This window comes from Varanus komodoensis, unplaced genomic scaffold, assembly GCF_004798865.1.
Source record: "Varanus komodoensis strain SLA01 unplaced genomic scaffold, ASM479886v1 scaffold38, whole genome shotgun sequence".
Lineage (NCBI taxonomy): Eukaryota > Metazoa > Chordata > Lepidosauria > Squamata > Varanidae > Varanus > Varanus komodoensis.
The window spans coordinates 8,849,638-8,860,389 of NW_025335909.1; the positions used below are offsets into that span (position 1 = coordinate 8,849,638).

At 66.0% G+C, this 10,752-nt stretch overlaps 1 protein-coding gene across 1 annotated transcript; it reads right to left on the reverse strand.

The window, feature by feature from the left end:
- Window positions 1-854: 854 nt before the first annotated feature.
- KCTD10 (potassium channel tetramerization domain containing 10) lies at window positions 855-10,701 on the reverse strand. Its single transcript, XM_044440451.1, has 7 exons — window positions 10,622-10,701; window positions 7,479-7,692; window positions 5,892-6,061; window positions 5,563-5,649; window positions 5,374-5,426; window positions 5,030-5,225; window positions 855-4,568 (listed from the first exon to the last, which is right to left on the reverse strand). The coding sequence occupies exons 1-7, from the start codon at window positions 10,622-10,624 to the stop codon at window positions 4,350-4,352; spliced, it is 942 nt and encodes a 313-aa protein (XP_044296386.1). The 5' UTR covers window positions 10,625-10,701; the 3' UTR covers window positions 855-4,349.
- Between the last annotated feature and the right edge of the window lie 51 nt (window positions 10,702-10,752).

Here is a 10,752-nt window from a genome sequence, read left to right on the forward strand (position 1 = left end):
CCCCGAGCCTGCGCGCCGCAGCATGCAGCCCATCATCCTTAGCAGCCCGGTGCTGGAGGAAGGAGGTTTTAAGGCCGCTGTGCTGCGCGGACGCCATTTCTGGCTGCCGGCCCCTGCAGAGGCGGCGGCGAGGTTCCCGCTTCGCTGCGGCTGCGGCGCGTGTTTCTCACCCGGCAGCTCCCGTTGCCGAGCGGAGCCTGGCACGCGTGAACGTGTGTGCACCAACTTGGACACGAGTGCTTGCGTGCAGCGTGTTGACGGCCGTTGCTCAGCAGGACTCGGGGGACCCGGCTGGAGGAGAGGAGCCCATCGGCTTCCCTGGGCTCGGCTTCCTGGACTTGCCCCCGCTTTCTGTCGGGAGGCGTCCGGCAGGAAGCGAGTCCGGGCGGGTTTGCCTCGCCCACAGGCTGCCCCAGGTGCACGCGGAATCCTGCTTCTGCACGCACCGCCTGCAGATGCCGCGCACTCCGGACAAAGAGGGGGCTGCTGATGTTCCCAAATTACTGCGCACGAGGCCTTGGCTGGGCTCACTTCCTGGCCAGGGCTGTGCTCAGAGAAGATCCGGGAAGCGCAAGGCGGCCAGATGCGGGCCGGACCGCCACAGCCCTCCCCCGTGCCGGCGTCTCCGTCATCCAAGGACCCGGCAGCAAGTCTGCGCAGCCCTGAGAGGGCGCTTGGTTCTGGGGCCACCTGGCAAAGCGGCCGGGAGATTTCGTGCTCCCTTCCTGCAGGCGAGCCCCCAGCTTCCGGCGTCCCCAGCTAAAGGCCCGGCTTTGTGCCGCCCTCCTTTGAGGAAGCGTTTGGCTAAGGGAACGAGCTGCTGGCACAAGACCAAAGGAAGACGCTGATACCGGTTAGAAATAGGAACTGTTTCTAATTTATTTTGCGTGTTTCAGCATTGATGTCAAATACATAATCACATACATGGACAAAAGAACCCAGCTAGAGACAGAGGGGGGGGGTCGCTGCCGTGGGCAGCCGCCCCGATTGCTGGGCAGAGCTGGAAGGATGCGGCCCCAGGAGGGCAGAGCGAAGGGCTTGGTGTTGCTGAACCGCATCGGCAGGCTGGGAACACAGAGAAAGGCCACTCCGGAAGTGCTTGGAGCCAAAGGGAGAGCCGGAGCAGCAGCAGGATGGCCTGCCCCCGCCCCACCACGCCAGGACAGGGGGTCTCCACAGCCCCAGCAGCGCAGGGCGTGCCTCGGCCGGCACTCGCGCAGCGGCGGCTTCTGTGCTCGCTGTGCCTTTAACCTGAACGGGCAGCCTGAGCACCCGGGTCAGCGCTCCGTCCTCTCGGACTCATTTGGGAAGCCACGCCTAGGAATTCAACGAGGGCAAGACCTTGCTTAGACTAGCCCTTCCCAGGCCTTCCCCACCCCGCTGCTCTCTGGACTACACTTCCCAGCATGCCCTAGCCGAGGTGTCGTAGCCCAGTGGGAGCAGCAGGCTGGGGAAGGCTGGAGCAGCGGTGGTATTGTGTTGTGCCGGGTTTCTGGGGTCCCTTCTGAAATGCACCCATCGCAGCCTCAGGCTGGACGATGGAGGGGAAGGCCCGGCGCACCTGCAGGGCCGCCCCTGTGCAGGCAGGACCGCCGATGCCGTACACGCCGGGTTGCGGCAGACTGGCTCACGCCCGTCGGCACTCAAGAGGCCCAGCCACGGAAGGTGGCAAATGCTCTGTGGTGCCGAGGAACACTCGTGGCGAGTCTCGCTGAGCAAGGAAGCGACGGGGGTCCCTCCGGCTTCATGACAAAGGGGTGGCGCTCCGCCTTCGGCTGCTCCTGGGGCCACTCCTGGGACACCTGCAGGCTTAACTGATTAAGCTCAGCACAGGCCTTAACGGCACCATGCATCTCGTGCTGCCATGGATCACCTCCTTTAGTCCCCCAGGCAGCAAGTGCGGGACAGAGCCCTGCCTCCTGACGGGGGCCACGTGCTTCTCCTTCTGGCCCCCTTTCCAGCGTCTTCAGGGCCACGGCAGCGAGGAAAGCAACCGAGAGACTCTCGGCTCCCACAAGCATGCGCCAAGGACCCCTCCCTCCTGCCAAGGCATGGAAAGAGGAAGGCCACTGCACCCCACCCTTTCCTCTGCAGCGAGACCGGCACACACGTCCCTCGTTTCCAAAACCGTTGAGCTAAGCTGCCGCCGACAGTTCGGCCCCAGGAGGAGACCTGGGGAAGATGCGGACGGAGGGAGTGTGTGCAACGACATTAAATGCCTAAAGCTAGGCATGGGGTCTGAGCAGGGGGCTCCCCGGCCGGCTCGGCTACTGCCCCACAACCAACCTACAAGCCACAGCAAACTGGACCGATCACAGCTAGAGCGGGACGCAGGCCGGCTGCACGCGCTGTTCAGCCGCAGGAAGAAATTATGTAGTGCTGAGCCCCAGGGCACAGATTAGCTCCCGTACTTATTCCGCCCCCCGCACCCCACAGAAGCCTTTCAGCACTACAACTGGAAAACACACGCATATCGCAGCAGGCCAAACAAGATGAAGAAGAGCTGAAGCATGAACCTCTGGGCAGATTCTTTTGCAGAGCGGAAAACCCATTGTGGGGCCCGGCTTTGAGCGCACAGTTGCGACATGCTAAATGGGAAGACCGAGCCAGTCTCTCAGTGACGGGGCCTGCAGAATCGCGCCCGGAGGCTTCTCCGGAACACTCGTGAGCCGAGTGGGGCGCTGCAGAGGGAACCGTGTCCGCCCTCGGGCTGGGAATGTCCCTTTGCACCAGCAAGGGCAGGCCACGGCGACCCGGCGGGCACGAGTGGGTGCTTCTCCGGGGGGAGCCCCCGCTGGCGGCAGTGGGGGGAGAAAGGCCGGGGCGGACAAGGGCTGAGCTAAGCGTGACGTCGGTGCACCGCGCAGGGGTGCTCCGCAGAACATGTGGAAGCGCCACCTTCCCCCCATCTCGGACAGCTCACAGCTCCATCTCTGGGCTACCTGCTACTGGCTCACGTCCCGCCACTCGCCTCGCAGCAAGAGCAGGAGCAGCTGAGCGGAGGTAGATGCTGAAAGACAAGGCGAATGCCTCAAGACACACACGCAGTGGCGGCGGCACAGAAATCGGCCGGTCGAGCTGTTTCTGCCAAGACCGGCGGGTGCGGCCCTCGGCACAGCACCCTCCTGGGGGTGGAGTCGGGCACGGTTCCGCCCAGGTGTGCACCGCACCTGTGGTGACCCAGCGCTCCCACCAGCCACTGCTGTGCTCACCTTCGAGCAGCACTCCTTCACCTGAAGCCCCGCGAGTTGCTGGATCCCAACTCTCAGCATCCCCACTGACGACACAGGCTGGGGAATGCTGGGATTTGTGGCCACTTCCTCTGGGGGCAGCACACCAGGACAGGCGGGCGTGCAGTCCTGCCCAAGCCACTCCCTGCCCCAGCTTCAGCCTCCGCAGGCCCGCCCCTGACCCGACCTGCGTTTCGGAACCACGGCCGGACAAGCCCCTCTGCCCCAGAGGCGAAGGGCTTGCCCGCAAGCGACCTTCTGCGCGGACAGGAGGCAGTGCGGCAGCCCGGATGGAACGGACGAGCTCAGCGTGCAAGCGCTTCCCGAAGTTACGGGGCGGGGGGCGCGGAGGAGCACGCAAATTAAGGCAACGAGTGGCAGCGAGTTTTCCCCGAAGACCGACGGCAAGGTGAGGGGCGCTAGTGTGAAAGAGGTGCCCAGGCTGAAGCGGCCTTCCCTGCCCAGCTGCCTCCGGGAGTGCCGGGCTGCGGCGGAGGGTGGCTGAGCGAGGCCTCTGGAGGGTGCAGGGCTGAGGGAAGCGGGCCGGAGCCGGGGCCCTGCAGCAGCCGCCGTGGGGTGGGCAGCGAAGCCTCCGCCCCACCACCACTTCTGGGTGGAATACGGGCTGCCCAGCATCAAGCCGCTCCGCCCTGCTCCTGGCGGGCTCCTGGGGACCCCCTGGCCGCGTCCCGCCGCAAGCGGAGGGCAGGGTCCTGGCAGGCACTGGTCCCTTCGCAGGGACCGAGGTAGGGGCCCTTCCCACAGTGCGGACGCAGGAGGGGGCCAGGGACGGCCGCTGAGGCGCAGGCGCAGGCCAAGGAACAGGCTGCCACGCAGGGAGCGATCGGTTGCAGTGAGGAAATGCTGAGGCCGCCCCCCAAAAGCGTCCAGCGAGCCCTCTAATCACTGTGACATTGGACACCTCCTCGATTTCAGCAGAAAACTACTTTGTTAAATACCAAAAATACTCTAATTCATTTAGAAAACCGCAGTTTTTAAACCTTGTGGAATAGCAGTTGGGTTGCCAGGAGCAACTGGAATGAGGCTGGGTGGCGCGGTCCCAATGAAGGGCTGAGCCAGCTGGACGGACGGACGGGCCTGCGGGGGCCACGGAGGTGCTCACTGGTGCAGGTGCGCCCGGTCGTCGGGGCGCTTGATGTGGATCCGCCGGACGCGCTCGATGCGCTCCCGCTCCTCCTCCTCGTCCAGGTGGTGCGAGCGGCCGGCGGCCCCCCCGGTGGCCTCGAGCAGGGCGTTGTCGGGGCCCCTCCCGTCCTGGGCTTCGTACAGCAGGATGTTCAGCGTCTCCTCGTAGATTCGGGCTTCGGGGAATTCAACCTGGGTACCCAAGTGGCGGAGGTGAGAGAACTCCCCGGCTCCAAGCCTGCCTCCCGCCTTGGCTGCCCCCCCCCAGTCCCGGGGGCAGCGCTCCGCCTGCGCCGATGCATGCGAGCGACGCGCCCGAAAGCGCCACGACGAGCCGGGGATGTGCGCCAAGGCAGCTTCCACGTCTTACTTGGGAGCAGGCGGTGCCGCCGCCCTGGAGGACCTGCAGCCAGGACCCCCCGGAGCCCCCACCCGGCTCCCTGGGGACGCCCGACTGTCGCCACACCTCGTGCCCCCTCCTGGTCGTGGCTTGTGGCCGCTCTTCCCCCACATTCAAGAGCCCCCCTCCACATGGCGGCGAGCAGGCGAGGCTGCGGCGCGTGGACGTCTGGCTCTGCCCGCCCCCGGAGTGCCTCCCGCACCGGATCGGGCTGCTGCGGCGGAGGGGGCCCCCCCGGCCGCGCGCCACCCACCTTGGTCTGCTTCTTCTCGGTGGCATAGACGATGGAGGTGCAGCACACCTCGGCGATCTTGCGGCCCTGCCCGTAGAAGGACCAGCAGCAGATCTCGTCCCCGATGACGTCCTTGATGAAGAGCACCCGCCCGTTGAAGCGCAGCGACAGCTTGTCGAAGAGCTCGATGTTCTTCAGCATGTTGTCGTCGGAGTTGCTGCAAGGAACGACGGCCGGGCAGAGTTGGGACCCCTGCCCGGCCCCAGCCTTCCGGTCTCCCGGGCACAGCTCCGGGCCCCGCTTCCGGGCAGCGTGCCGGGTGCCCCTCCCCGCTGGCTGGCTGGGGCCGGGAGGGGGGTGCCTACCTGGTGTAGGAATACTTGTTGTTGCTCCTGTTGTACAGCAACTTGACCGCTGGCTGTGGGAACACGGCAACGCGCGTCAGGGGAGCGCTCCATGGCACGGCCCCCCCGAGCGGAAGCCCCCTGGGAGCAGAGCGGGGCCGAGTGGCCAGCCGAGTCCCGGCCCCAAGGAAGGGGACCGCGCGTGCTCACCTTATTGGAAGTGGCAATCAGCTTCTGCTCTTCCTTGGAGGAGGTGATGATGGGGACCTTGCAGAACGGCTCGTAGACATCCTTGTTCTGCCGGACAGGAGTGGCAGTCAGAGCCAGAGCGGGAGGCGGCCTGCCCTGGAGAGCCAGGCGCCTGCTTGCCCCCCCTTCCCACATGCGCCGGAGGGAGAGAGGGAAGCCCCCCCCCCAGTGAAAAGGGGTGCGAAGCCATGGACCCAGCATCAGCAGCCTGGCCGTGTCCCCGCGCGAGAGCGACGCCTGCGCCTCTCCGCACTGGGCGGGGGACCCCGGCGGACAGGAGGGACGCTCACCTGCAGGGCAGCCTGGCACTCGTCCACCAGGCCTTGGACCAGGTAATACTTGGCCTCCGCCAGCAGCTCTTCGATCTCCCGCCGGCTCTCCGGGAGGGGCACCGCGCCGTCCCGCAAGTAGTTCAGCACGGTCCCGAAATGCTTGCCGCAGCGGTCGATCAAAATCCAGCCTGGGAGCGGGCAGAAGAGGCACACACACGGGAGAGTGAGCAGCCACCGGCCCTAACCGTCACCAGCAGGCGCGCGCCCACAGCGGCCCGAGCAGGGCTGCAAGAGCTGCCTGCCGGTGCTGAGCGAGAATCGCCCCCAGGGGAAAGGTGAGCGCCGGGGCTTTGCCTCCATTATACCGCTTGGCTCTGCTGCGTGAGGGGCCTGGCAGGCGCTGCAGGGCAGCTGCTTTGCATGGAGAAAGACCAGCTGCCCCCACCGCTGGCAGCGTCTCCCAAAGAGCCCTGCCCAGAACTGAGGGCTGCTGCTGCCGGCCCGTGCCCGCAGCACCGGGCTAGGAGGACCGGGCAGCGCTGGCTCGGGGCACGGCCTGTTCGCGCGTGGGAGGCCTGGTGACACGGAACAGCTCGTCTATGAGTCCTTCATGTCTGGAGGCCTCCAGCGAGCGGCCTGTCGAAGCCACTCCTCTGGAAGTTGGAAGACGGCGCCAAAAGGCTCCGAGGGGCCGCTGACCGCGTTCGGCCGCTCCCTGCGGCATCTGGCGCTTTCGCCTGGAGCCCAGCGGAAGGGCAGCCGCGGCTCCTTCCCCAGCAATTGCTCCGCGAGCTCAGTGTCAGGCAGCGGGGCCCCACTTTCCATAAACTGAGCTGGAGTCCAGTCGTGGGCAGCAAGACAAGAATGCGCTCACAGGAGGGAGGGAGGGAGGGAAGCTGGAGTGGGCCCAGCGCTCATCGCTGACAAATAAGGGCAGAGCGAGCCCCAGAGCGCGACGGGCTCGGCGTCGGTTCTTCCCCGCAACTGGACTCCGACACGCTCCTGCGTCGCTGACCAGGCGCGTCGTGAGGGGCCCCTAACAGAACAAGGAGGAAATGGCCCCAGTCCCCCCCCCCCTGCCCGTTTTGCCTTTTCCCAGCAGAGCTGGCTAGGGAGGGAACGCTGGAAACGGTGGGAGGCCTGCACCCACGTCGCTGCGAAGCCGAGCACGTGTCCGGGACTAAAGGGGCCCCCTGGAGTGCTGCCCGCGCCCCTTCCTGGCCAGCGGTCGCCTGGCGGAGAAGGAGCAGGAGGTGGCCGAGGGTGGCCCTGCGGTTCACTCCCTCCCCTGCTGCTCTCCCTGGGGGCACAGGAAGGGAAACACGCTCCGGGAGCTGGAGCTTGCCTCGCTTCCCAGCCTCCGAGGCCCCCGGGAGAGCCTGCCGGGGGCCCTCCCTAGAGGGAGGCCAAGGCCGCCTGCCTTCCCGGCTGCTCTGGGATGAAGCGCTTCCCGCAGGCGGCGACCCGTCCTACAGCCAGAGCGTCCCTCGAAGGCGATGCCCATGGCTGGGCCCACGGAGCCTTGCCTTGGCAGCTCGGAAAGCGCCCTGCCCCGTGGCTGCCCCCCCCCCCCCCCGCAGCCCCTCTGTGCCGGGAGGCCGCTACCTTCGCTGTCCGTGAGGACCTCCATCCGGCCGCTGAACATGGCCTTGAGCATCGTGTCCTGCTTGGTCAGCGTCTGCATGGTGGTGTAGTACAGGGCCCCGCCGACGTTCAGCTTCACGTACTTGGAGCTCGGGCTGGCGCCCTTGAAGGAGGTGGGGCGGGTTGTGGCTGCCGGCACCGTCACGCTCACCACCGTCTCTCCAGACATCTCTTCCTGCAGCGGGAGGACGGCGCTGGGGTCATTTCCCGGGCTCCAGGCACGGAGGAAACGGCGAGATGGACAGGCAACGGCGTGTCCTGCAGGTGGGCTGGACTGCAACTCCCATGTGCTGGCTGGGAAATTATGGGAGCTGTAGTGTAGCGCATCTGGAGGGCACCGGGTGGGGGGGGCATGCCGGCACGCACAGCGTGAGGCCTCCTGAAGCCCGATGCACGGGGCCCGCAGCAGGCCACGGAAAGGGGCCTTCGGCAGGAGAGGGAGGCGGCCTTGCGCCTTGTCACCAGCCCCGTCCTTCCGGTGCCGCAGGGCCCCGCGGTCCCGGGAAACGGGGGCTGCACCTCTGGGCCCAGAATGCTTTGCAGCGCCTGCAGGTCGCGCCCTAGCGAGAAACGCGGCGACACCGTTTGCAAACACTTCCGCCCAGCTGCTTTCCGTGTACTTTCTCGCGGTGCAGTCACACTACAAAACCCCTTTTCAGTGAAGAGACGAGGCCACTGACCCTTTCCAGTTTCTTGGAGCGCATGCAGAGAAAGTCTGCACGCCAGCCTGCGTGGGACACTGGAAGCAGAGGGGAAGGACGAGCTCTTTCCGCCTGGGAGTGAAAATGGCCGAAGGTGGCCACTCGGCTCTACAGCCCAGCTTGCCTGGTGGCTGGTCAATGCTGAGCTTGTCTTCCAGGCTGACTCATCTCTTGGCTTCCTCCATCTGGAAGTGGCCCATTCACCTCCACACCTCATCCTGGAAGGCCACACACGAGGCCTCCTTTCCCTGGAGCGAGTGCTTCCCGGCCGGCCGAGCATTAGACCCAAGGAAGGCATGTGTGAGTCAGATCTTCCTCAGGGCAGCTAAGACAACGGCCCGGCCTCTTTATTTTTCCCTGCTTAGCCGATGCGACCCGTTCTCTGCTTCCACCAGGCATGGGCAGGAGGGGACCTAACAGAAACCGTTCCCAGTGCTGGGAACGGGGAGACATCATGTGGAGCCCCCCACGGCGCTGTCTCAATTTCCCAATGGGTCCTAAAGGGGGCCGTGGGGCAGACGCGGGCAGCTGTAGCCCTACAGGTCGGAAGAGGGCCCGGCCGAGGAACACTGACCTCCACACTGATCCGTCTGCTTCCCTCTGCAATGGACCAAGCTGCCCGGGGCACCCAGGCGGAGAAGCGACCCTCTCCCGGACCCAGCAAGCGGCAAGGCAGAGATGAAGCAGCTAACAACGTGGGCGATTCATGGCCCATAATGTTCCTTTTTTAGCAAATCAGGCCAGGTCAGGCTTTTGCGCTAACAATAAGCCGAGATCAGCAACCAGCTTAGAACCGTGTGATTACCACAACTTTAAGCCTATGCGGAGGGGGACATGAACCCCCCTTCCCGCCCTAATGTGAATGAGAGCACCCTACACGAGGGGTGGGTGGCCTTTCTGGCAGCACCTACGGTATCCGCCTGGATGTGGAGGATATGAATCCGTAATGAATCGCAGGCAGGCAGGCAAGCGAGCCGCCAGGGCTTGAATGTTTTACGAGGGATCTGTTACCAGGAAAAGAGAGCTCGGTTGCCACCTGATCCCAGGGCAGAAGCGAAAGGGAGGCTCCGAGAATGGCCCCACGGGAAGGGAAGGGGGGAGCAGCGCTGCCCCGGCTGAGACACCCTTGCGCGGATGTCCTGGCAAGGCCACAGCAGGGCAAGACTGGGCTCCTTCGTGAGGCAGAGCAGGGCCAGGGCGCGGTCCTCTCTCTTTCCCGTTCTCTCTGCCCTTTCCTCCCAGGGAACCTCAGAGCCACTTGCAAAGCAAGCCAACGCCAGAACACGGAGGCGCTCTTGTTTAAGCGACGCCAATAGCTGCACGCAAGCACAGGCGCCTCATCTCGCTCTTTCATCCAGGCACTCCCTCAAAGAGTTCAGAAAATCCACACGTAGAGGAACCCCACCTCCTCTAGCAGACCTTTCTTGCACTTCCTTCCCCATTGCCCGTTTCTGCCACTCGGGGATCTCCTCTTCTCACATGCCCTAACCCTCCATAACTCCCTGCACGCATCCCTGCGTCTTGCTGCATGTAGTGAGTCCCGCAGGTCAACAAGGGGTGGTCTGGAGAGGCTTTTCCTTCCACCGATCCGATCCACGTGGCTAATTCACCCCCTGCCTTGCGTGCGTCTTCCCCACTTGAGGTCTGCAAGCCAGTCGGCGGCCCCCTTCCGTTCGCCGCCACCTTCTCCCCACGAAGGGGCCATCGCAGCGGTGGACGGACGGGAAGGCCAGCCAGAACTGGAACAGCCGGATTAAAACGCAAACAGCAAACGTTGCCACGGGGGGACGGTGCGCCAGGGCGGGGAAGCGTCAAAAGCGAAACCGGCGGGCGCTTCAGGCCACACACGCCGGGGTGCCCACCTCGCCTTTCAGCGTCAGATCGCAAGCGGGCCGGGCCGACCCGCTTTCTTCCCTCGCCTCTCCTCCAGAGAATCGGGCAGCACACGTGCTCCCACCCGTATCCTCACGACAGGGAAGCGATGCCAGCAAGCTCAGCTTGACGGACAACGTGCATACCTCCCCCTGCGGAAAGAGCCCGCCGCCCGGCCCCGCGCCGCGAACAGCAAAGCCGCGCACGCCCATGGGGAACAACGGGACGGTCCTGGGGCCGGGAGGGAGGCGACGGGCTGCTCGGGAGCCGGAGCAACGTGTCCCGGCATTTCGTGGGGACGAGCTCGCCCGCCTCGCCGCGGAATCTCTTCACACCCGTCCCGCGCCCCGCGCCCCGCGCCCGGGCCCGCCGCGGCTCCCCGGGGCCCCTTCCGCAGGCCGCCGGAGCGGAGCCCGCAGTGCCGGGCGGGAGGCAGCCGCCGGGGCCGGGGCAGGAGGGACACTTCCCTGCCCCGGGCCCGCTCGCCCTGCCCGCTCGGGGCCCCGCGCCCCCGGATCGGCGCCCACTCACCATGAACAGCCCCCTCGGCCGCCCTCGGCCGCGACGGTCCTGCGACGCTCCCGAGCGAGGAGGGAAGCGGCGGGGACGCGCTCGGGCCGCCCCCGGCTTCCGGCCTGCCTTGCGCCGCCTCCCGCGCCGCC